The sequence below is a fragment of the Rattus rattus genome, chromosome 6, assembly GCF_011064425.1.
Source record: "Rattus rattus isolate New Zealand chromosome 6, Rrattus_CSIRO_v1, whole genome shotgun sequence".
NCBI lineage: Eukaryota > Metazoa > Chordata > Mammalia > Rodentia > Muridae > Rattus > Rattus rattus.
The window spans coordinates 19,447,843-19,474,173 of NC_046159.1; the positions used below are offsets into that span (position 1 = coordinate 19,447,843).

At 50.1% G+C, this 26,331-nt stretch overlaps 1 protein-coding gene across 1 annotated transcript in view; it reads left to right on the forward strand.

The window, feature by feature from the left end:
* Positions 1-26,331, forward strand: part of Tead4 (TEA domain transcription factor 4) — a 104,872-nt gene that overhangs the window by 45,053 nt on the left and 33,488 nt on the right. The window contains exons 3-9 of the mRNA XM_032905599.1: positions 4,743-4,807; positions 5,096-5,158; positions 8,679-8,807; positions 13,769-13,812; positions 14,225-14,280; positions 17,074-17,213; positions 18,518-18,691. Coding sequence (XP_032761490.1) covers positions 4,743-4,807; positions 5,096-5,158; positions 8,679-8,807; positions 13,769-13,812; positions 14,225-14,280; positions 17,074-17,213; positions 18,518-18,691 — 671 coding nt within the window. The remainder of the gene's footprint in view (positions 1-4,742; positions 4,808-5,095; positions 5,159-8,678; positions 8,808-13,768; positions 13,813-14,224; positions 14,281-17,073; positions 17,214-18,517; positions 18,692-26,331) is intronic.

The window sequence follows — 26,331 nt, forward strand, 5'->3', positions numbered from 1 at the left end:
TGTTCCTTTGGAAGAGCGGCCAGTTCTCTTAACCATTGAGCCATGTCTCTAGCCCCTAATTATTTTTTTTATTTTAAAAAATTAATTTACATTTATTTATTTGTGTGGATCTATGTGGGTGTGTGTGTGCGTACTGAGGTCAGAGAACAATCCTCCTCCCACCAGGTGGGTCCTAGGAACTGAACTCAGGTCTTCAGTCTTCATATCTAGCACCTTTATTTGCTAAGCCACTTTTGTTTACTCTGTTTGACTGGTTGGTTGGTTGGTTGGCTGATAGGTTGGTTGGTTGGTTGGTTGATTAGTTGGTTGGTTGGCTGGCTGATTGGTTGATTGATTTATTGGTTGGTTGGTTGGCTGGCTGATTGGTTGATTGATTTATTGGTTGGTTGGTTGGTTGATTGATTGGTTGATGAGTATACATGCTATAACATGTATGTGGAAGTCAGAGGACAAGTACAGAGTTGGTTTTCTCCTTCCACCTTTACAAGGGGTCCAGAGACCACACTCTGGTTGTTAGGCTGTGAGTCAAACCTTTATCTGCTGAGCCATGTGGAGATCCTGGTAACCTTGAATTTCTGATTGATCCTGTGGCCTCTACCTCCAAAGTGTTAGAACTATATAGGCATGTGCCACCATGTCTGGCTTATGCAGTGCTGAGGCTTGGGGCTATACTCTGGGCTTCCTGTATGATAGTCAAGTACTTTACTCCCCAACCTTCTGGGGAGTTTTCTGGGTATTTGATATGGACAAATAATAAACACCCCATTCTCAGGGTGCACTTCTTGGGGGAGAGACAGTGCTCAGATTATCAGTAGATTACATAGCACTTAGAGGAAACTGAGGATGACAGTGAGGCTGAGATGTGCTGGTGGGGACGGAGATCCTTGCTCTCATATCATTGTCAGGGAAGATGTCACAAGACCATGGCAGCCATCTCCACCTAGGCCACAAGGCCATTCCAGACACCGCCAGGAACATGAAGGCGAGGTTCCCTGATGGAAGGACAGCAAGCACAACTCCTATTGGGCAAGAGTACCTAGAACATTCCAGGAGGCAACTCAGTGTGACAGATAGATGACATCCAGAGAAGTGACTGAGCTGATTATGAGGGTGGACAAATCCTTTGCGTGCTTCTGGATCACTGGAGGGACTTGAACGTTTTGTGTGTGTTTGTGTGTGTGTGCGTGTACATACGTGTACTTGCGCGTGCTTTGAAGATTCCTTGTGTATGCTAGCTTAGAGCTCTACTGTTGTCCCCAGCTCTCTTTATCCTTCCCCTGACCCCTCAAGAAAATATGTCCAGCCCCTGCCTCTCAGCCTCCTGCGTAGCTGAAACTCTGACACTGCTACCACATCTGGCAGGCCTTGGATTCATCTGAGGAAGATGGGAAGCCAGGGCAGCACCTGGATTCTAGTAGACATGCCAACTGCTGGACTGGCAATAGCCTGAAGCTGGAAGCCAGGTGGAAGGGATTAATAACTCAGGCCAATGTCAGTCTGTGAGAGTTCTCTATGCTAACGAGGTATCTCGATAGGCCCACCTTGGGTGCCAGATGTTGTTGGTCTGTATTTCTGCCTTACTACTGTGATGCTAGGCCACCGGCATGTCATTCAGAGAAGGTGAAATGCAGGGCCAACAGGCTGCATGTCTGCCTTGCTATTGGAACTGGAGCACTGTGGGAATGTTGCTCAGGGAAGGAGAATGCAGTCTAGGATAGGAGGTCCCAGCCCATGTTTCTCCAGGTGAGAAACAGTGGGAACTGGGTCAGATGTTGTGGTTCTCAGTCTCCTGTGAACCCACATATTGCCAGCAACTTTGAGGAGCTGAGAATGGAGGTCTGCAGGCCCACACTGAGCCTGTGATGTGATGTGGGTGGGATCTGGCTTAGTTCCGAGTGAGTGCCAAATGTATGGAGGGGCTGGATGCTCAGGAAGGGAAACTCATTGGCTAAACACTTGGCACCTATCTAGATACCTCATTAGCATGGGGAACTCTAGGTTTTTATGCTACATGACTGGTTGTCATGGTCATGTGTTCTAGGATTGGTAATCTGAGGTGGTCTGGCCAGGAGCTGATTTAACACCTACCATTCTCAATTATGAGATTTACTGGAGTTTTTGAGTCTGCTTTCAACCTTGCCAGTTCTTCTGTCTGGTGCACAGTTGGTTCCACTTGCTTCACAGGCCAGAGCATGGTTACTTAGACTAAGGAGCTGAGGTGAAGAGAAGGGGCCTAATTTTGGGACTATTTTGAAAGCAGAACTCAGTCATTCCTTCACCCATGTGTTGATTCCTTTCATCTGGTGCCAAACACTGGAGATGTTAACTTGTTTGTTTTGAAATACGGGCTCATTATGTAGCTCAGGCTGGCCTGTAATTTCTGATCCTCTTGTGTCAGTCTCCCAAGTACTGGGTCACAGGCATGCACCCCCATTCCCAGCCTTGGAGATACAGACTGGAGTAAGAACAGACTGAATCGTGTGTGTATTCTTTTCCTCTGGAGCACAAAGAACCCAAGCAGATAACTGCCAAGGCATGAGCCAGAGGAGCAGCCCAGACGAGTTCCCAGACGTCTGTAAGGTTTGCAGCATCCCCTGCTGGCTTGGCTAGTTTTGTGTCAACTTATCACATGGCGGTCATCAGTGAGGAGGGACAGTAGGCAAGCCTGGAGATCATTTTCTTAATTAGTGATTGATGCAAGGCCCAGCCCAGGGTGGTTGAAGCCACTTCTGAGCTGGTGGTCCTGAGTTCTATAAGAAAGTGAGCTAAGCAAGCCATGTGAGCAATCCAGTGAGCAGCACCCCTCCATGGCCTCCTCGCCAGTTCCTGCCTCCAGGTTCCTAAGTCAGGAAAAATTTGTGTGATCAAATATAGAAGAAAGACTTGAGAAGAACTAAACTGAGCTGGATTAGAAGGCCCAGTGGAGATCCATGGGCTTGCCGTGGTCCCAAAGCTCCTTTGTAGAACTGTAGGTTCAAGCCCAGCTCGCTCAACCCTAATTTCGTTGTCCCTTTCCCATAACCTATCACTGATGGCTCAGGCTTCAGATGTCATAGCTGCAACAGGATCACCACTAGTTAGACACTGGGTAGAACCACTGGGCATTCATTGCACTGCCAGCAGAACCTATGGAATATGTTTCCCTCCAGGACTTTGGAAGAGACATCTTTCAGGACTCATATTTTTAGGTGCAGACCGGCTCACAACAGCTCCTGAGGAGCCCGATTCCTCCTTACTCCTTCCTTCCCCAGACACAGACAAGCCAGTGCTCTCAGGCCAGCACATCTTCCTGGCAGTTGAAGACTCTTAATTTGGACTTGGCTGTGGGGAAAGGTCAGCTTGGGGGCCAGCCTGGCTCTGGCCAAACTCTCTAGTTACAGGCCAGGGCTCGCCTCACCTGCCCCCGTAAAAGCGGCTTTCTCACATGGCCACTCCAGCCTCAGATGACAGGGCAGGCCTCTGCTATGCCCCCTGGCCTAGATGTAGAGCAAAAAGGTGATGGCTTCCCCTACCTCAGCCTTCCCTCTCCCTTCCCCTCATCCGATGTTCACACAGAGGTTGACATCTTACTGAGTCCTACCTGCTCCCTAAACCCAAACTCACTCCTCATTCTCAAACACATCTGCTCCGTGTGGAGACGTGCTTCCCTAACCTAGATACTAAGTTCTGTTTATTGGACAGAGGTGGGGGGCGTAGATCAAGGATGGACACATGGTCCGAGCCAGCCAGGGCTAGATAGCGACACCCTTTTTTCAAAAAGCAAGCAAATACACACATCCGGCAAAATATCAACTATGAAAAGGGGCTGAGGAGACAGCGTTGGTAACGGAGTGTTTGCCTAGCATGCACAGTGCTAGGCCTGATTTCCAGTACTGTATTAGAACCTAGCACGGTGGCACATGCCTATTAACAAAGCACTTGGGATATGGAAGCAAGAAGGTCAGGAGTTCAAAGTCATTCTCAGCTACATAACGAGTTCAGAGTTAGCCTAGGCTATCTGAGACCCTGCCTCGATACTACTAATAATAGTGATGATGATGATGATGATGATGATGATGATGATGATAATTTAAGAACCCAGTACAGCTTCTTCGACTTATTTATAGTAATAGAAGATGCGGCTGGTTCTGGGGACACAGTATGGCTTCCAGGTAGTGGCTCTTGGGGCATTGGGTAAAGACTGCTGCCTAGGCTGAGGCAGAGCTTTGGGCTACAGGACTTGCCTGGGTTTTGGTTTTGGCTTTGTTGAGACTAAATGGAGAATAGAGGCTTTTTGCCTGTTACACAAATCTTCTACCACTGAGCTATTTCTCCTTGCTGCCCTTTATGGATGAAGAGGCAGGAGTCCTCCCTGGTAGCTATTAGAGTCCCAGGACCATGCCTTCCATTGCCTACCAGCCATCTTCAAGGTCCTCCTCATTTCCAGAGGTGGCAGAAACTGTGAGAACCTCCTGGGCAAAGGACCAGGTATTTCCTACACAGAAAATCCTGGGAGGGACCAAGGTGTTGAAGCAGCCACTATGGAATCAGGAGTGTGGGTTGAGTGGCAGTGGCTCACATGTCCTGATTCTACCGGTCTGTCTGGTGACGATGTAGTCTCCTCTCACTACTAGGATATCCCTGTGTTCCAAAGAGGGCAAGGGGGACATACAGAGTCCTTATTCTAAGTCCCACCCAAGGTGGGGAGAGTAAGGAGCCCACCCTCAAGGTCTCCCCATTGAGAAGTTGTGGTGTTTCTGTAGGTCGGAATGAGCTGATCGCACGCTACATCAAGCTCAGAACAGGGAAGACACGTACAAGGAAGCAGGTGAGTCTGGAGGGGTCTTCCCAAGGGGACTGGAGAGGCACCCACTTCTCTGGGTTCCCTGGTTCCTCATTTACTAAAGAGTCAAACTCCCTCTCCGGCAGACTAGGGGAAAAAGCAAATCATTCCCTCTTGTGAAGTACTGCCAGACTCAAGGTGAACTGGGGCAGGCAGGAGTGAGCTCCCCACATTGACCCACTCCTCACACAGTCCATTCACAAGTGTAGGTAGAGAGCCATGAAAAGCTAAGGGTTGGGAACACAGGAGACAAGAACTCTCTTTCTGCAACAGGTCTCCAGCCACATCCAGGTGCTTGCCCGTCGAAAAGCCCGGGAGATCCAGGCCAAGCTCAAGGTAAGGAAAACTGTCATCAGAGAGAACCATGGGACTTGGGGTAAAGTGGGGCTTCCCAGAAGTTGCAGCTCTTTTTCTAGTTGGGTAAGTCAGCCCTGTGGGTTCAGGGGCTTCCGCTGTGCTAAGTCTATGTTCTTCTTGCTGTTCAGAACAGTTGAGGCCTAGCCTGTGGCATCTGTGTAGAGCCATGTGTATAGATGGCAGACTCCTGCTAGGCCCTACCTGGGATTCAGTGTAGCAGGGCCCAGACTCAGCGTTTCTTTTCCGTGTTCTCTGAGACGGGCAGTTCCATCTCCTCCCTAGATGGCTCTCAGTGTTAGGTCAGTTGCTGATGGGCCACCTCAGAAAGACAGTCCTCCAGGACTCTGGACCCACGCCCTTTGGGTGAACACTAAGAGGGTATGAACCTTCTATCAGGGACCCCCCCCCCCAATCCCTCCCTGCCAAGGGTTTCTCTGTGAATTCTTGGCTTTCTTGGAACTCACTCTGTAGATGAGGCTGGCCTTGAACTCACAGAGATCCACCTGTCTCTGCCTCCTGATTGCTGGGATTAAAGGGATTGCTGGGATACACCTCTTAACTCCATCACCTCTTATCTGACCTGGGCACAGACTCAAATCGGTAGAACCACAGACCCCTCTGCCCCCTAAGAAGCCACATTCACTGTCCTCACACTTCCGTTCCTGTCCTCAGCCCAGCTGTCCAACACCCCACAGCTGTGGCTCAGCACCTCCATCCTTTGTCCCCGGGACAGCTGGCTTGCCTGCAGCTGTGGATCCCTCTCTGGAACACTTCCAGCCCTAAAGCCCTGCTTGTTCTCCATGTCCCCTCTCTGGTCTGCCTCTGACACACTGAGAGCCCAGGTGACAACAGACAACAGAGGAGCTGTGTTATATATTTAGAGTGTCCAGGGGAATGTTCAATTCCTTGGGACCTCTCTACCGTGTATCCTTGCTTCAAAGAACCTTGTGTCTGTTTGTAACTCGAGACTGGAAGGTAGCCATCACTGGCCCCTAGTCAGGCATCAGGAGGAGCCACAAACCTCTTAAAATGCTCAAATTGTCATGTATCTGCAACTTCCCCAGGGACTGGCCTGGGGACTTTGTCCTACTTTCAAGGCCCCTGGGACCACAGTTATTAAGCTTTGGTGTGGACAGTAGGGTAGGTGGAAATCCTTGGGCTTGGTTCTACCCCATCTTTGCCTCATGGGCCTGTCCTGTATCCGCCATGAGCCCTGTTCAGTATCCTCATCTACAAAATGTCAGGGTGATGTGGCACAGTGACTGGCAATGTCCCCTTCGACTGGAAGATGCACGACTCCCAACTCTGCTGTCTGGCCACTGATGCCATCCTTGCGAAGTCCTTTCCACTTCCTTCTGCCTCTCGCCCTCATGCCTTGAGGATGTGGTTTCCTGAGCGCTGTCATTTGTTTAGATTAAGGATACAGGAAGGGACACATGTTGCCCGCATGGAACGGATGGAGCTCTCTGGACTTGAGTTGTAAATCTCAGCAGTCCTTAGGATGTGGCATGTCAAGTCACCTCAGGGAGAGGCCTCTTTTCCTCCCAGAAGTACCTGGCATCAGTTATCGAAGATGGCCTTTAAGAACAAGGCTCAAGTCTCTCCACAGAAGGACAGTGGTTGAGGATGCCAGCACCGAATCTCACCCACTCACTGCTTCCACAAGCAAGCACATAGTAGGGAACAAGCAAGCACATAGTGTGGCTTCCATGTGCTCTGTAGTGAGCGCTGGCTGCTGCTACACCCTAACACATTTCCACTACCTTCTCTGTGCCAGTTTCTAATGTCTTAGTCATTTTTCTGTGACAAAAAATTTTTTTTCTCAGGCTGGGTAATTAATTATAAAGCATAAATCTGGATATGATTGTGTATGCCTATAGTCTTATCAGGAGGCTGAGGCAGAAAGATCATGCAAGCCCAGGCATTTGAGAACAGCTAATATAGACAGACTGTTTTTAAAAAAAGAGGGGAATTGGGCACAATGGTCCACACATAATCTCAGTTACCAGGGAGGCTGAAACATGAGAACCTGAGTTCAAGATCAACATGGGCATTCTAGTGAGACCCTATCTCAAAGTTTTAAACAAAAAGGGGCTGGTGGTAGAGTATAGAGTGCTTCTATAGTGTAAGGCCCTGAATCATGGGAAAAAATGGGACAGGGGCTGTGGATGTGGCTACTGCAGGGTTTGAGTGGTTGCCTACCCTGTGCAAACCCTAGGCTCAAACTCTAGCACCAAAAGAAGAAAGAAAGGCTTAAAGATTATGGGACGGGAGAGTTGGGCAGTGGTTAAGAGCACTTGTTGCTCTTGTAGGGGACCTGGGTTCGGTTTCCAGCACCTACACACATAGTAGCTCACAACCATCTGTAACTCTAATTCCAATGGGTCTGACCCTCTTTTGGCTTCTGCATGCACCATCCATGCACACACTGCACACACATACATACATGCAGGCAACATACTCACACACCTAAAATAAGTAATTAGTTAGTGGAAATGAAGAAGAATAGATGCTTACGTGGCTCACAATCCAAGAACATGGTTGCAGCATCCATTCAACATTTGCAGGGCCTTCTTCCAGCATTAAAGCACGGAGAAGGGCACCACCACACAGAGAGGAGGCTTGAACCGGTCAGTCTTCCTCTTCTTGTAGACCACTAACGCCGTCAAGTGGACTCACCTTCATGACTTTGCTTAATTAGCTTCCGAAGGTCCCAGCTCTAAATGGCCAATAACCTGTGAACACCGTGGAATAGTGGAACCCCAGCATGGCCCACTCTCTTAAGGTTACCCCTGCCTTCTCCATGACTCCATTCTTCTTAAGAGATCCTCCTGCTCCTCTACCTTCTCAGGGGTCAGAGTGTGCTAGCATTTCTCAAGATCCTCTGTATGCTGCTCCAGGCCACACCTATTTCCAGATTGTCCCTGAGTCACTTCTGGGTGATACCTCTGGGTCCCCAGAGCTATACTGCCTCCTGTCTTGGAGTTGCTGTGTGGACTGAGGGAGATTGTCCCGCAGACTCTTTTAAGCTACAGAGGTTATCTGCTAGCCTCAGCTTTTACTCAAGGCAGACCTGGTTCTACCAAACTCTCATTCGCCAGGAAATATTGACTCACTAGGGTCTCCACTTGATGAAGATGGTACCTGGATCCACCGGTTCAATGGTAGAGCGCATGCTTAGCATTCTTGAAGCTTGGGGTTCCATCCCCAGCACTAGAGACAGAGAGGAGAGGGAGGGAGGCAGTGCGGGAGGTCAGGCAGGCAGCCTGGCATACATAGTCTCTAGTCAGGGTCATGTGTCCCCAGCAGATGAGGAAACTGATCAGAGAAGCCAAGCCACCTGCTCGGTCACCAAAACATTAGGACTTCAAACTCCCAACCTGCTCCCCAGCTCTGGCTGCTGACCCTGGACAGCTTTTCTGACCCCAAGGCCGGACCACACCTCCCCTGAGCCTGGTTGGTGGCCCTGCTCAGGTCCTACCTTCCCATGTCTCCTCAGGACCAGGCAGCTAAGAACAAGGCCCTGCAGAGCATGGCTGCCATGTCGTCCGCCCAGATCGTCTCGGCCACAACCTTCCACAGTAAAATGGCTCTTGCCCGGGGCCCTGGCTACCCAGCAATCTCAGGGGTAAGTGGGGCAGCCCAGAGCAAGAGGCCAATACAGCTTTCCTCATCGCTTCTCTTCTGCAGAGCAGAGCAGTGGCCAGTCTCAATTCCTGTCATCTGAGCCCTTCCAGGGCCCATTCTAAAAGCATAGCTTTGCCGGTGGTAGGACCTCCATTTATCCCTTAACAGTAACACAGCAGGCAACAGTAACACAGCAGGCAACAGTAACACAGCAGGCAACAGTAACACAGCAGGCAACAGTAACACAGCAGGCCACAGTAACACAGCAGGCAACAGTAACACAGCAGGCAACAGTAACACAGCAGGCCACAGTAACACAGCAGGCCACAGTAACACAGCAGGCCACAGTAACACAGCAGGCCACAGTAACACAGCAGGCCACAGTAACACAGCAGGCCACAGTAACACAGCAGGCCACAGTAACACAGCAGGCCACAGTAACACAGCAGGCCACAGTAACACAGCAGGCAACAGTAACACAGCAGGCAACAGTAACACAGCAGGCCACAGTAACACAGCAGGCCACAGTAACACAGCAGGCAACAGTAACACAGCAGGCCACAGTAACACAGCAGGGCAACAGTAACACAGCAGGCAACAGTAACACAGCAGGCCACAGTAACACAGCAGGCAACAGTAACACAGCAGGCCACAGTAACACAGCAGGCAACAGTAACACAGCAGGCAACAGTAACACAGCAGGCCACAGTAACACAGCAGGCCACAGTAACACAGCAGGCCACAGTAACACAGCAGGCACAGTAACACAGCAGGCCACAGTAACACAGCAGGCAACAGTAACACAGCAGGCAACAGTAACACAGCAGGCAACAGTAACACAGCAGGCCACAGTAACACAGCAGGCAACAGTAACACAGCAGGCAACAGTAACACAGCAGGCAACAGTAACACAGCAGGCAACAGTAACACAGCAGGCAACAGTAACACAGCAGGCAACAGTAACACAGCAGGCCACAGTAACACAGCAGGCCACAGTAACACAGCAGGCCACAGTAACACAGCAGGCCACAGTAACACAGCAGGCCACAGTAACACAGCAGGCCACGGTAACACAGCAGGCCACGGTAACACAGCAGGCCACGGTAACACAGCAGGCCACGGTAACACAGCAGGCCACGGTAACACAGCAGGCAACAGTAACACAGCAGGCCACAGTAACACAGCAGGCAACAGTAACACACAGCAGGCAGGCAACAGTAACACAGCAGGCAACAGTAACACAGCAGGCAACAGTAACACAGCAGGCCACAGTAACACAGCAGGCCACAGTAACACAGCAGGCAGCAGTAACACAGCAGGCCACAGTAACACAGCAGGCAACAGTAACACAGCAGGCAACAGTAACACAGCAGGCCACAGTAACACAGCAGGCCACAGTAACACAGCAGGCCACAGTAACACAGCAGGCAACAGTAACACAGCAGGCCACAGTAACACAGCAGGCCACAGTAACACAGCAGGCAACAGTAACACAGCAGGCCACAGTAACACAGCAGGCCACAGTAACACAGCAGGCAACAGTAACACAGCAGGCCACAGTAACACAGCAGGCAACAGTAACACAGCAGGCAACAGTAACACAGCAGGCAACAGTAACACAGCAGGCTACAGTAACACAGCAGGCAACAGTAACACAGCAGGCAACAGTAACACAGCAGGCAACAGTAACACAGCAGGCAACAGTAACACAGCAGGCAACAGTAACACAGCAGGCAACAGTAACACAGCAGGCAACAGTAACACAGCAGGCCACAGTAACACAGCAGGCCACAGTAACACAGCAGGCAGGCCACAGTAACACCACAGTAACACAGCAGGCCACAGTAACACAGCAGGCCACATTAAAACAGCAGGCCACGGTAACGCAGCAGGCAACAGTAACACAGCAGGCCACAGTAACACAGCAGGCAGCAGTAACACAGCAGGCCACAGTAACACAGCAGGCAACAGTAACACAGCAGGCAACAGCAGGCCACAGTAACACAGCAGGCCACAGTAACACAGCAGGCCACAGTAACACAGCAGGCAACAGTAACACAGCAGGCCACAGTAACACAGCAGGCCACAGTAACACAGCAGGCCACAGTAACACAGCAGGCCACAGTAACACAGCAGGCCACAGTAACACAGCAGGCCACAGTAACACAGCAGGCCACAGTAACACAGCAGGCCACAGTAACACAGCAGGCAACAGTAACACAGCAGGCAACAGTAACACAGCAGGCAACAGTAACACAGCAGGCCAGTAACAGTAACACAGCAGGCAACAGTAACACAGCAGGCAACAGTAACACAGCAGGCAACAGTAACACAGCAGGCAACAGTAACACAGCAGGCCACAGTAACACAGCAGGCCACAGTAACACAGCAGGCCACAGTAACACAGCAGGCCACAGTAACACAGCAGGCCACAGTAACACAGCAGGCCACAGTAACACAGCAGGCCACAGTAACACAGCAGGCAACAGTAACACAGCAGGCAACAGTAACACAGCAGGCCACAGTAACACAGCAGGCCACAGTAACACAGCAGGCCACAGTAACACAGCAGGCCACAGTAACACAGCAGGCCACGGTAACACAGCAGGCCACGGTAACACAGCAGGCCACGGTAACACAGCAGGCCACGGTAACACAGCAGGCCACGTAACACAGCAGGCCACGGTAACACAGCAGGCAACGTAACACAGCAGGCCACGGTAACACAGCAGGCCACAGTAACACAGCAGGCCACAGTAACACAGCAGGCCACAGTAACACAGCAGGCCACAGTAACACAGCAGGCCACAGTAACACAGCAGGCCACAGTAACACAGCAGGCCACAGTAACACAGCAGGCCACAGTAACACAGCAGGCCACAGTAACACAGCAGGCCACAGTAACACAGCAGGCAACAGTAACACAGCAGGCCACAGTAACACAGCAGGCCACGGTAACACAGCAGGCAACAGTAACACAGCAGGCAACAGTAACACAGCAGGCAACAGTAACACAGCAGGCCACAGTAACACAGCAGGCCACAGTAACACAGCAGGCCACAGTAACACAGCAGGCAACAGTAACACAGCAGGCCACAGTAACACAGCAGGCCACAGTAACACAGCAGGCCACAGTAACACAGCAGGCCACAGTAACACAGCAGGCAACAGTAACACAGCAGGCAACAGTAACACAGCAGGCCACAGTAACACAGCAGGCCACAGTAACACAGCAGGCCACAGTAACACAGCAGGCAACAGTAACACAGCAGGCCACAGTAACACAGCAGGCCACAGGAACACAGCAGGCAACAGTAACACAGCAGGCAACAGTAACACAGCAGGCCACAGTAACACAGCAGGCAACAGTAACACAGCAGGCCACAGTAACACAGCAGGCCACAGTAACACAGCAGGCAACAGTAACACAGCAGGCAACAGTAACACAGCAGGCCACAGTAACACAGCAGGCCACAGTAACACAGCAGGCAACAGTAACACAGCAGGCAACAGTAACACAGCAGGCAACAGTAACACAGCAGGCAACAGTAACACAGCAGGCAACAGTAACACAGCAGGCAACAGTAACACAGCAGGCCACAGTAACACAGCAGGCCACAGTAACACAGCAGGCCACAGTAACACAGCAGGCCACAGTAACACAGCAGGCCACAGTAACACAGCAGGCCACAGTAACACAGCAGGCCACAGTAACACAGCAGGCCACAGTAACACAGCAGGCCACAGTAACACAGCAGGCCACAGTAACACAGCAGGCCACAGTAACACAGCAGGCCACAGTAACACAGCAGGCCACAGTAACACAGCAGGCCACAGTAACACAGCAGGCAACAGTAACACAGCAGGCAACAGTAACACAGCAGGCCACAGTAACAGCAGCAGTAACACAGCAGGCAACAGTAACACAGCAGGCCACGGTAACACAGCAGGCAACAGTAACACAGCAGGCCACAGTAACACAGCAGGCCACAGTAACACAGCAGGCCACAGTAACACAGCAGGCAACAGTAACACAGCAGGCCATCAGAGAGAGAGAGAGAGGCAAGAGGCTGCCTCCATGAGCTGCCCAATGAGAATTGGCTTAATTTACAGTTGAGGAAGCAGACGGATGGGAGCTGAATCCCAAGGCTTTGATGGAGCAGTGCGGTGTCCTCAATACCCACCGTCCTTCCTGTCTCTCCTCCTGCTCTGCATCCCAAGAGTGACTGTTCCGTTTGGAGAGCTGATGTCTAGGGACAAATCTGTGCTCACATTTCAACTTTGTCGGCCTAACAACCAGTCTCCGAGCTGTGTCCGTGCTGCCATGCTTTTTAGATTGTTCCAGAAACGGTCCTCCTTCCCAAGCTTGTCATACAGCCTGAATGGGTTTTTAAGATGCCCCACTTGCACTATCCTCACAGGTGGGGAAGGGAATAGGTCTTGAATTCCACAGGTCTTTCCGTCACCGTATCGCATACAGAGTCTGAGAGAATCTTAGTTGGGATATTAAATAGATGGGACATAAAATGATCATGGTAGACACTTGGATTAAATCATTCTTTTTTGCATTCGAGATGGGAACACACCTCGAGAGCAAGCTAAGCACACGCTCTACCACTGAGCCCCTCAGTAGACTTCTTGGCTCTAGGACCTCAGAGCCAAACATGCTTGGAGCCCTGTGACCCCCTGATGGGAGGGAGAAAGTGCCTGGTCAGCAGGCTTGGCTTTCCCCATGGAGCCTAGAGAAAAACATACCTAGGTGTGGCTGCTGCCTGTTAGCATCAGCCCGGTCAGCAGAGGTATCAGCTTGTCTTCCTCCCACTGCTGGAGCTACCCTTCTTCTGCCTTTTCCACCTGGAGGCCTGCATGGTCTCTCCCTCATGGATTCTTCCCATGCTCCTCGTGGGCTCTGGCCCCGTCCACCACACGGCTGTGCTGAGTCTTTTCTTTTTGCCTCCACAGTTTTGGCAAGGAGCTTTGCCAGGCCAACCTGGACCCTCCCATGAGTGAGTATGGTTTGCGTTCCTACCCCCCACTCCCTGTACTGGTTTTGAACCCAGAATTTTAGGAAACAGTCTAGCTAGAGGAGATGGGGCAGGGGGACATGGGCTACAGTGGGAGATCAGCCTATAGCTCTGCTCAATCTGCAATGACCACTCTGAGAGTGCCATTTACCGAGATGCTCTATCTTGGTTCATACGGGGGTGTAGGCGGAGTTAAAGCTTGATACCCAAGGAAGCGTCGGGTTGGCCCAAGAGAGGATGTGAGGTGGATTGCCTGATCTATTGCTTCTCTAACTCAGACACAAAGCCTGGGAGAGTCGGCAGGGGAGGGTGCTGGAAACCAATGCCTTCTAAGGTCTAAGGCTGCCAGAGCTCTTCCCAGAGCCTGATGCCTCCTTTCTCCTTTCTCCTGCAGTGTGAAACCTTTCTCTCAAAACACCTACGCTGTCCAGCCTCCGCTGCCTCTGCCAGGTAGGTAGATTCCCTATGTCACACCCTCTGCCTCCTGCCTCAGGTCCCAGGTCCCCGACACCCCAGTCCTGTTCCTATCACTGCTAGATGTCATGCTGTCACGTGTTCAGATCATGCATCCCAGTTTTCTGGCTCTACCACGTTTCTTGCCTCTAGCTGGCATGCTGCAGCCATGCCTCATGGGTGTCCCATGGTGTTCTGGGGTGACGCCAGATGCTGTACTTGCCTGTTGTGCTCAGGGCTGGCTGGGACACAGAACTGGAAGGAGGTGCTCGTGTGCTGGCTCTACGGACTTTCCCCTTGGAATGCTATCTACTGCTTCTCAGTTGGGAGCTGTGGGGCACTGGATTCTGAGCCTAACCCTTCCCTAGCACAGGAGACCCTGATGCCTGGAGAGTACATTGATACCTAAGCAGCTTGCTGGTTTGTGCCCTTCCCCAGGCTTTAGCCCCTACCTTCTCAGGAAGCTTCCTCACCCTTTCCACACTGCAGTCCAGGCCACGGTTTTCAGCCTTCCTGGAAGGGTGACCAGCTGTGCCACTCTGGTTGTGTCCCCTCAGGCTTTCCTGGCACCCGTGGTGCCCACTCACTGCTTCCTTCACCCCTATACGGAGCATCTCTGAGTTGGGTCCAGTCCTCATGTCCCTGTCCTCTTTCCTGTTCTCTCTCCTCTGTCCATGCTGATGCAGTCTGCACTCAGATCCACCTAACTCTTGCCCAGATTACTGCAGTCGCCTCTTCACTGGTCCCTGTGATTCCCAAAGCATCTCTCGCCATGTTATTTCTGGCCTTAAGATGCTTCCCGGCACCGTGGTTCCTTAACGGTGAGCTCTGAGCTCTGCAGTAGATCTGCTGGACTCCTGAGACTCAGCTTACTCTGCTCCCTGGTCCTGTCCACTGTGCTCCCTGCTCTGCCTCTGGGCTGTGGCTAGACTGCTCCTCCTGGCCTTTGGATCCTCTTACCTGTCCCCACCCAGGTTAGGCGCCCACTGCTTGCCCAGCCAGGGCTCTGTGGACCTCTGTCTACATCACTGCCTGTACTGCTTGTACTCGGACACACGTATCTGAGTATCCTTGTGGGATCTTCTTTCTTTTGTTTACACTGCGCTGTGTCCACTGCTTCTGCCCAGGGTGCTAGAGGTCACCAGACTCCCAGAAGGAAAGCGTGGGTCATGAAGACCTTGCCTCTACTGTGTCTCCCTCTGTGCCACCCTTCCGTCACAATGAAGGAATGAACATCTGCCCAGCAATGGCAGGCTTGCTTGGAGTGCTAACAGCATCAAAACCACAGCTCCCATCCTAAATGGAATAAAGGATGGTTTATGCTGGATCTGTTACGAGAGACCATAGCCTGGGAACACAGATTTAGGTTACCCCAAATTCCATGTTCCAACGTGGAAACGGGTTCACGGGGTTTTAGATTTTTTTACTGAACAAAGAAAGTCATGGATCAAGACAACCTTGAACTACTCTGGTGGATCCACCAGCGTATGCAGGTACAACAAGATTCAGGGAGATATTCTATAGGTCTAAAATGCTCTGTGCTGCTACTCTTAGCTCTCGGAATGGCAGAAACTAGTGCTCTGCTAAGTTAATAACTTCTGGGAGGTTTCTAATTACTATCATGTGGTGTTAGTTCAGATACAGAGCGGGGTAAGGAACGGCTGTTCAAGAAGACCACAACCAGCCCTGAATAAAGTCATTAGCCTCTGAGATGTTAAATTCCCGTCTCTCCACTGTTCTGACGCCCCAGTTGGCCTGTCCGTCTCTGTAGACACAGAAACTCCCTCCAGGAGTTTTTTGTTCCCAGCCAGACACAGCTGCTTTTCAGGAAATTTTTTGGTTCGAAGTGCTTGCTCCAGGCAGGGTTCCATTCCTCGTATTACCAGGGGAAAAAATTTGCAAAGTCGACCGTTTCTCAGCCAAAGTTTAACTCAGCCAGTGGCTTTCCTTGACTTGGGAATAGAATCCATCCTGTTCCCCAGCATCCCTGCCCCACTACAGAGCCTTATTTCCCACAATCCAAAAAGCTCTTTAAAGGGTGGCTTTCCAGAGTCCCTCAGCTGGCTCCCAGCCCTCCCACACTTGCCTTTGCTGGTTCCAGCTTAGAGCACACCCCCCTCCATCTCGACGCTCATCCCTCCCACCCCCCACTGGCCCCCACTCCCCACTGTCTCTCTTTCAGCTCTGTAGACCAGGCTGGCTTTGAACTCACACAGATCTGCCTGTCTCTGCCTCCTGAGGGCTGGGATCAAAGGTGCGGGCTACCACTGCCCTGCTACCTCACACCTTTTTTAAACCTCATCTTCCTGATTGGCCTCAGGGGCATCGAGAAGTCTTCTGTGGTGCTGGGGGTACACTTCATCAACACTACCTAGATCTGCGTTCATTTCTTAGAAACCAATGCTCTCCAGGAAATGGATTCTGCTTCTAGGGCCTCTGAGTTACTGTGCTGTTTGCTTCAGCTGGCTGTCTTCCTACTTGGACTAGAAATCACCCTAGGGCAAGAATCCTGCCTGCCGGGTTGGGGATTTAGCTCAGTGGTAGAGCGCTTGCCTAGAAGGCCCTGGGTTCGTCCCCAGCCCGAAAAAAAAGAAAAAAAAAAAAAAAAAAAAAAGAATCCTGCCTGCCCTAACTGCTTTCAGGCAGCCTGGGCTGTTGAGAATCTGTCAGCCTTGAGCATGGGCCTGGTCCACCGAGCTGGATCAGGCACAGGCTCTGCCCTGCCACTGATAATACAAGCAGGGAGGACAAGGAGGGGCAGGCTCCATGTGTTACTCTCCCTTCATGTAGGCTTTGAGTCTCCTGTAGGACCCACCCCTTCACCCTCTGCACCGCCAGCTCCTCCATGGCAAGGCCGCAGCATAGCCAGCTCCAAGCTCTGGATGTTGGAGTTCTCCGCTTTCCTGGAGCGCCAGCAAGATCCTGACACAGTAAGTCCCTCCCATGTCCAACTGTCAAACTCCCAAGAGAGACCATCTTAATCCCAGGGGTCCTGTCACCATTGTGACGCCCTGGTCTTGCAGGCTCAGAGTAAGTCACCAATTCCATAGGCCTTGTCCTTAAAGAAAGCCCTAGAATCCTGCAGCTTCTTTCTCTCTGCTATATATATGCCCCTGTCAATGGAGACCCTGCCCACATAGTAGGTCCCCTAATACACACCTTATTAAATGAATTCTCAACCCTGGAAGTCCTACCCCCACAGAAGACCTCACCTTCCACCCTCCCTACCTCCTCTGGCTTCCTTCCCTTTCTTTCCCCTCTCCCTTAGGTCTTAATAGAGTCCTCATTCTTTCTTCTCCCCTCACTGTCCTGTGTGTCATCCCCTTCCCCCCCCCCCCACTTCTTTTTTTTTTTTTTTTTTTTTTTAAAAAATTAAAATTTTTTTAATTTTAAAACTAATTCATTTTTGCGCTCGCTAGGCAAGCGCTCTTCCGCTGAGCTAAATCCCCAACCCCCCCCCCCCCCCCACTTCTTTACTCCATTCTTTCCCTTGCGTTCTGTATATCTCAACCTCACGCCTTCCTGGCTTCTGTTCTCTCAGGCGAATCCCCCATCTCTTATTTCTCCTCTTATTCTAGTGTCCTTTCCTCCCAACCCCGCCCCTCCCCCACCCTCCACTTCTTAGCTCTGAGGGGCACAGGGGAAGCTAGGATGCCTCAAGCGTGGAATCCATATCATCTGAGACAATAGCAGGGTACAGCAGTTACCCCTGACCCAGCTTGTCTAGCAGGTAGTGCTGGGGAACCCCTAACCCTTGCCTCCTGGCTTAGTTAGAGTTTTACTGCTGTGAACAGATACCATGACCAAGGCAACTCTTACAAGGATAGCATTTAACTGGGGCTGGCTTACAGGCTCAGAGGTTCAGTCTGTTATCATCAAGGCAGGAACATGGCAGCCTCCAGGCTGGCATGGTGCAGGAGGAGCTGAGAGTTCTACATCTTCATCTGGAGGCTGCTGGTGGAAGACTGGCTTCTAGGCAGCTAGGATGAGGGAGGGTCTTAAAGTCCACACCCAGAGTGACACAACTACTCCAACAAGGCTATACCTTCTAAAAGTGCCACTCCCTGGGCCGAGCATATACAAACCATCGCACCTCCCCTTCCTAAATGAGGAAACTGAGGTCCGCTTGGAGAGGTAAAGTTATTTGCCTCAGGTTGTAAGTACAGTAGGCAGTTAGGCTGTCTCTCTACCCTACCCTTTGGGTATCACTCTCAGATTGTTCTTCTGTCCACAGTATAGCAAACACCTGTTCGTGCACATCAGCCAGTCGAGCCCGAGCTACAGTGACCCCTACCTCGAAACCGTGGACATCCGCCAGATCTATGACAAGTTCCCAGAGAAGAAGGGGGGCCTCAAGGAGCTATTTGAACGGGGGCCCTCTAATGCCTTCTTCCTTGTGAAGTTCTGGGTAAGCCCTGGGCCTCTCTTCCCCTCATTCAGTACATCAAGGTGGTGAGGAAAGCGGGAAAGAGAGTGTAGGAGGCCACGGGGTAGGGTGGGGGCACTGGGAGGGAGCACACACAGGAGGCCACTGCTTGTGGAAGCCGGGTGTCAGAATGTGACGACGAGGCCACAGAGCTATGCGGGTGGGCAGAGGCCTTTGTTTTCATTCTTTCTTCCTCCTTTCCTCGTTCCCGTTTCTTTCTATTCTGGGGATGGATGGCAGTGCCTCTAGCATACTAAGCTATGCTTCCCGAATCCTGCCCCAGCTCAAGAGGCTCTTTTCTGATGCTGGCTGTAGCAGGGTCCTGGTCAGGAACTGGGGGGATTAAGAAGGTAGTAGTGCTGGGAAAGACTGAGAGGTGTCACAGGGTTGGGAGGAGAATCCGCATGGACCTGTTGGTTCTGGACCTGATGCTGGTCCCCATCTAGTTCTCCATTGCTCATCTGTGAATCCTATTGGGCTGGGCAGAGCTGGGAAAAGAAGAGTGTGGCTAAGGATGTCTCCTGGTGCAGCCCAGGTCACCCATAAGACCCTTGTCTGTCTCAAGCAGTCCTGTCTACAGGCATGGCTTTTGCTACTCTACCCATCCCTCTGTGGATGTTGGGTATGCAGAGCCAGACCACAGCATGCTCTACTCTGAGATCAGGAGTCTGGAGTCTTTTCCAGGGCCTAGAACACCCAGGTGCTTTCCTTAGATAGTTAGTTTGCAGTGCTGGAACACCCTCTACTTACTCGCTTGTGTTTTAATTTTGTGGTACTGGGGTTGGAGCCCAGGATCTCAACCTTGGTAGACAAGTGTTCTCCCTTTGAGCTGCACCACATCCCTACTGGCTGGCTCCTCTTTTAACTTCTGTCCGTCCCAGTCTAATTTGCTCCTAAGCCTCTTGGTAACCTGGGAGTCTCTCCTGGAAAGAATGTGTTGACAGTGAAGGTGTGTACAGTATCCTAGGTGGCTTCCATCCCTGCCTAGGAACGCCCGTCCCAGCCTCCCTACAGCTAAGCCAGCTCCTGGCTCTCAGCAGAAGACTCTAGTGCCGTAGTAGAGACCCGGGGCCTTACCTTACAGTGTACTTTTTCCCTGTGATTGCAGAAATAGTTGGTTCTCCAAGCAGGATGGTGTCTGGACCTGGATTTGATGTAGGCAGGATCTGCTAGGCGGAGGAGGAAGGCCATTTCCTCCCTAGCTGAGTAGAAACGGGAAAAAGGAGAAGGGAAGTTTGGAGAAAGGTACAGGAGACAGAGTAATAGAAAAAAAAAAACAGCAGTGACTTAAGCAGATGGTCCTTAAATTAAATTCTAGGGCTTAATTAATATGGATGGAACATAGGCTGTGTGTGTTGTGTGTGTGTGTGTGTGTGTGTGTGTGTGTTGGTGATATAGCGCTTGCTCTACCATTATGCTATGTAGCACTCCATTGACCTTCTTAAATGAGTGTTTATTAATTCCAAGAGTCTTTAATAAAGGAAAGCATCCAACTCTTATGCTGATTCCTTCCTAAGTCCCGGAGTGGTAAACTGTAATCTTCCTTTAGGTTTTATATCCTGTGTTAGTAAACATTTATGTTGCTGTACTTTGATGTCATAACTAAGGCATCATAGGTTTAGTTTCTAATAGAATAAAGGTCTGTTTCACATCACTTCCCATCACCCTAGTCTCCTCCCATAGAGCGAGTCATATATCCTTGAGCAAAAGCCACGCCATGTTTGCGTTTTGTTTGACAGTGTACAATTGGTCACCAAAGAACTGAAGACAATATTCTGACTACGTTTCCTTTATTACTTACTTTTCTTTTTCCTATATGTAAATGGATTTGTTTTTGTAAACTGGGTATTTTAAAGGAAGTTATTCTTAAATTTTTACAGATTGTTCCATGAGAACTATGATATAAAACTGCAAAGAAATGTTTTGTTTTTCTGTTCTTTTTCAAATGCTCCTAGCATTAGAAAAGCTCCTATCTTTAAAGATTTATTTTTTTTTATTTATATGAGTACACTGTATCTGTCTTCAGACACACCAGAAGAGAGCATCAGATCCCATTACAGATGGTTGTGAGCCACCACGTGGTTACTGGGATTTGAACTCAGGTCCTCTGGAAGGGCAGTCAGTTTTCTTAACCGCTGAGCCATCTCTCCAGCCAGAAAAGCTCCTATCTTATTAGTCTCTCCTTCCTCCTGGAGATCATCTTGGGGGCCTCCGTTACCTGCTGCAGAGTGAACTAGTAGTTACATGGCTGTCGGACGGAGCCTCTCCTCTGGAGAATCAATAAATAGTCTCTGGGATCTCATAGTAAGTACCCTATCGCCATACCCGACTCATTTGACTGGAACACATGCCGTAAAAAGTTCTAAGAGAAAAAGAAAACAAAACATAAGACCAAGGTTAGATTTTCTAGTGCTGTGACAAAACACTACAGCCAAAAGCAACTCTGGGAAGAAAAGGTTCAATTCATCTCACAGCTTACAGATCTCATCCATGAACATCAAGAACTCAAGGCAGGATCTTGGAGGCTGGAACTGATGCAGAGGCCATGGAGGAGTGCTGCTTACTGGTTTGCTGAGACTGCCTTTTTATAGCACTTAGGACCACCAGCCCAGGGATGGTACTACAGTGGGGTGGGCACACACACACACACACACACACACACACACACACACACACACACACACACACACACACTCGCACACACACACACACACACTCACAGAGATAGGGTTTGATATATATCTCAGGCTGATCTAGAACTCAGTCTTTCTACCTCAGCTTCCCAGGTTCTGGGATTACAAGTCTCCACCACCTCATCTGAAGTACAGTAGCCATAATTGTAAGCACATTGCTCTATTGTCTTCTGATGTGCCGTTCTGCTGCACTATGCATAGGGAATTTTATGGTCTGCTTTTCTCCTCTCTGGAAGTTGTAAGACCTCCTCCCTTTCTGTTTTCAATTTCACATTGATGATCTTTGGATTATATCTTGTCTTACTTCCCGTCTTCGGCTCCATACTTGGTAGGTATCTTTCATTATAAGATTAGAGTGTGTTGATGCTACCCCACTTCCTGACTAATTCTCTTTGCTTTTCCCTTCTCTGGGGAGCTGGTAGGGGAGTTGAAACTGAATCTTACTGTATAGTCTAGGCTGGCCTGTGAGTCACAGTGTAGCCCAGGCTGTCCTCACAATTGTAGTGATCCTTCTGTCTCAGCCTCCCAAGTGTCAGGATTATTGGTGTGAGTCATCAATGTGTTTGTGTGTTGTCTGTCTCTTGTTGTCCTGGAGTCACTAAATAGGCTAGGCCAAAGCCCCGGGGCTTTCTCCTCCCCACCCCGCACCTCCCCAGCTGGGATTACAAGTGTGGCCCTGAGCCTGGCTTTTCTTAGTGGATTCGGAGGGTTGAATTTAGGCTCTCATTCTTGCAAGGCAAGCTCCTCAATTTCAATTTTTATATTTTCCAGTTTATTTGCTTGGTCTGTTTTTTTTGGAGACTTGCTTCTTTTGTCTTCTAATTTGGATCAGTTCGGTGTTCTGAGTGAATATTCTCCAAAGCCCAAAACACCGGGGCATAAAACAGTTTTCCGTCCATGTGGAAGAAGCCTGGTGGTAGACTCCGGGGATGGTCTGGCTGCTGTGTAACAGCCCAGTAGCCTGAGTCCTCTCTCCTCGCCATCCTCAGTATGTGGTTTCTGTCCTCAAGGTCACGGCCACTGGGATCCTAGCTGTTATCATTAGGAAAGAATCCTACGTAGCTCCCTGTGGGGTCCCTTCTAAGCTCTGCGCTGGGTGTGATTATTTGTACGGCTGCCCCTTGCTCTGATGAACCAGGGAAATGTTCACTCAGCTTTGCTGTGAGTTTCAGTTAGCGTCGTTGTGGTGGTGGTAAACAGGCAGCCTCCAATTTTTTAGGGGGAATCCTGGGCTCTCCTCTAGAGTGAGTTAACTAGTGGTTCTCTCAGCACTGGTCCAGCTGCCCCCTTGGATGTGATTGGATGTTTATCAGTATGCTGCCTTAGAAGACAAAGCATATTTAGGGTTATGTGGGGTCCTTCTCGCCAGCTCCTGCCTTCTTTTAGCTGGTAGTTTATATACGTGTGTGTGTGTGCGTGTGTGTATGTGTGTGTATGTATGTATGTGTATGTATGTATGTATGTATATGTGTGTATGTATGTGTATATATGTGTATGTGTATATATGTATGTGTGTATGAATGTATGCATGTACGTATGTGTGTTTATGCATGTATGCATGTATGCATGTATGCATGTGTGTTTATGTATGTATGTGTGTGTTTATGTATGTATGCATGTATGTATGCGTGTTTATGTATGTATGCATGTATGTGTATGTTTATGTATGTATGTATGCATGTGTGTATGTGTTTATGTATGTATGTATGTATGTATGTGTATATGTATGTGTGTGTTTATGTATCTATGCATGTATGCATGTACATATGAGTTCCAGGTGTAGGGATCCCAGGGCCATGCATATGTCAGGCAATTGCTGTACTAAGCATTCCAGGTAAGCCCTATGCAGTTGAGCCTGGATGCAGTTGGTGGCAGTGGTTTTTATTGACACATATATTTTAAATGAGGTTCATCTTAGGATCCCTGTTTCACGAACTGTAGAAACGGACACCTTGTGCAGACAAGGGCTGAGTGACATTGCTTCTTTGGCTGAGTCTCCATTGTTCCTGTGGCCATTCTCATTCTGTATACTCAGGAAAGACCGCAAGATCACAAGAGCATTCACACTATCAGGTCACATGGATCCTCATTTGTGACTTTTGCCACGTCTTCAAAGGTGTATCTGTGTGTTCATAGTCTTGTCTTCAGAGGAGACATTGAAATGTGGTCAGGATAAACAATTTGACCAGACTTAACCCAGACTGCTGCAGTACTGGAACCAGACTGTAGACCTCAACATTATGGCTCCAAGGTCAGGCAATACGACCTCCCAAACAGAAAGCCCCAAGGCACAGATTTGGTGTTCATCTTGGCCCTGGGAGAAAGTTCTGGATTGTTTGAAAGGCTCCGAGGGATGCCTGTTGGTAGCAGAAAAGAGGGCAGACTTAGCTGTGACCGACCACACAGACTGAGGGGAGAGCACCTGGGTCATTTGATTTTCTAGATCTAAACCCTCCTCCCAGGAGATGTTGGCAGTCTCCCAGGTAAACTAGAGACTCCCTCTGCTGTCTTGTGCGGCCCTTTCGCCTTCCCTTAGGGGACTAGAAGGAAACTGAAAGAAGCAGGAGTGGGGGCAGTTGGGATGCCAGAAGTTTGACTGGGCAGGCCTTACAGATATGCTCGGCCACGGCTGTATTAAAAAACCAATATGACCATTGCCCGTTAGCAACACAGACTCTGGGGAGACTCCACAGTGGGTCTTGGACCTGTGGCAGGACAGACTAGACAGGGGCATAGTGGATTTAAGAGAGCCCTCACCCTGTGACAGGCAGCTGACTCTGGGGCCCAATGGCTCCAGTGAGAGGCAGTCACTTGCTTTGAGAACTGGATCTTAGACTGAGTGTTGGCTTTGGTGCCTCTGTTTCTCCTTCTTAAAAGTTAGCAGTATTCTCATGGGCTCCAATCTGGGAGATCAGACCATATCTTGTCCTGCCTTGGGGAAGGTGGGGACATTAGAGAGGGATTGCTAGAGGCCAGGGCACTGTCTGCCCTCATGTGGGGGGTGCTCAAAGGCAGAAAAATGCAGTGGGGCACATTTGGCAATTGGGAGAATCTGGTCAGTCATGGGCAGTCCCCTGCACCCTGGCCTGCTCCCTCCTACTATCTCTGTCTACTGTACACACACATAGGAAGGAAATCGGTCCAGGCAAGAAACTGCTGCCTGTCTCATAGTCAGCCTTCCTTCCCAGGCCCCTGTTTCCTCAGTCTGCTTGCCAGGTGTAGAGCACTGATGAGAACCTGCCCAGAGTAGGGGCCACTTGGGTTTCCCGGAATCTATGCAGCAGCTGCCCTCTCTGAATCCATGCAGTTGCTGCTCACTCTGAGGCGCTGTGGTGGTTGTCCTGCAGCAGGCCTGGGCTTATCTCCAGTAAAAATGCCTTCGGGGTGCAACAGGGCAAGGGGTGGAGCTGTTAAGGCCCAATTCTGAGAGGATGCACACTGGACTGAGGGCTGGAACATGGAAACCCATGATCCAGAACCAGGTGAAAACTATCCTAGGCTGCCTGTCCTTGTCAGGGGAAGGCATGCCATGGGGCACACTGGGTGGTCTAGGCAACAGGACAGTTTCCTGGGCCTTTCCATTATCCGTTCCATGGCTCCCTTCTGGGCCTGACATTCCTCTCAGACACATGGCAATCAAGGCTGTCTGCTCATCTGTCAGCCACCCGATCCCTCACACCTGTTCCAGGCCCAGTCCATGAGCTGCCCACCCTCATGGAACAGCTATGAATAGGGCCCATGGAGGGGGTGGTGTATTCAGGAGCCTGGCCACTGAGAGGGACAGCTGTCCTTGACTGCAGCTGCCGGGTGAGGTGGTGGTGGAGATGGATGGACCCTGGAGCCCAAGGACTAGCCGGGGTACCGTGAATCGGGTCCTCCAGCATGGGCCACCACCTGGAAGGTCAGGGTGACAGTGCCCCCCCTTCATCTCACTAATCCTACTTTGTTCTCAGTTACAAATCCTTTCACAATACACAAATATTTCTTTCCCCTTTTTCTGCCCCATGGTTCCCAGAAGCACTGGGCTATGAGTGGATATTCATCCATCAACACATAGGTGTTTTGAAGGCATCCTAGGGTGGGGGGTGAATGAAGAGTTGGAGTCCATTTGAGACGGAGGGTTCAAGTTGAGGTCTAGAGCTCAGGGGTAAAGTATATACGTATTCATTATACACACACACGTATGTGTGTATATATGTGTGTATATATATGTTTCTGTATAAGATATATGTACACATAATATATATGTATTATACTGAGGGACTTGAGTTTTGTCACAGCGCCACCCAGAGTTGAGAAGTGTAATAGCTATGTACCAGGCCTGGTGTGTGGGCACTGAGTAAGATTAGTCAAAAGCAGGGTTCTTGACCCCATGGACCTTCCCCTGAACAAGTCACATGAGCATGGGCTACAGAGGCAGGAGCAGGCTGCCTTTGTGTGTGGCCTGAGAGGTTCTTTGGTGTTGGGTCTTCCCAGCGTGGTGCATGGGGATGTCTTATAAGTACTACATCTACTGACATATCTTATTTAACAGTTAATTTGCTTATAAACAAACTGGGTGTGGTGGCTCGTGCCTTTAGTGTCTGAGTCTGAGGACTGACTGGTCTGTAGAGTGAGTTCCTGGACAACCGTGAACACACAAAGAAGCCTTGTCTCAACCAAATCAAATAACAAAGGAGCCAGAGTTCTTGTTTTCATGATTGCATTGCTAAGGTAAATAAGGAATAAAGAGAATTGATGTCACTAGGTGGGGCAGCAAACTCTAGAATCCCAGCAGAGGCCGAGGCAGTTGGATTTCTGAGTTCAAGGCCAGCCTAATCTACAGAGTGAGTTCCAGGACAGCCAGGACTAAATCAAGAAACTCAGTCTTAAAACCAAAAAGAAAAAAAGAAAAAGAAAAAAGAAAACGAAAAGTGAATTGATTTCAAA